We start from the raw sequence: 242 nt of genomic DNA on the forward strand, positions 1-242 counted from the left end.
GGCCCCAGACGGCCAGCCCCCTGGACACCGACCTCAAAACCATCCAGGCTGAGCTCTTCGAAAAGAACAAGGTGCCATGGGGGTGGTCCCGTCCCCCGCCACCCCCTCCCTGGGTGACACTGCCTCTTCAGCACTGGCTCAGCATCCCCCAGGACCTCCTCAAGCCCAAACTCTGCCACCACCCTTCGTCTAGGGGGTGGTGGTGACCCTGTCCTTGCTCCATCAGCTCCTCCATCATGGGG

At 64.0% G+C, this 242-nt stretch overlaps 1 protein-coding gene across 1 annotated transcript in view; it reads left to right on the forward strand.

Annotated features, from left to right (window-relative positions):
* The window catches only part of LOC104082071 (coiled-coil domain-containing protein 102A-like), a gene marked incomplete at its 5' end in the record, with an annotated part of 1750 nt that overhangs the window by 1051 nt on the left and 457 nt on the right, over positions 1-242 (forward strand). The window contains 1 exon segment of the mRNA XM_009585042.1: positions 9-187. Coding sequence (XP_009583337.1) covers positions 9-187 — 179 coding nt within the window.

Source organism: Fulmarus glacialis, unplaced genomic scaffold (assembly GCF_000690835.1).
Source record: "Fulmarus glacialis isolate BGI_N327 unplaced genomic scaffold, ASM69083v1 scaffold39150, whole genome shotgun sequence".
NCBI lineage: Eukaryota > Metazoa > Chordata > Aves > Procellariiformes > Procellariidae > Fulmarus > Fulmarus glacialis.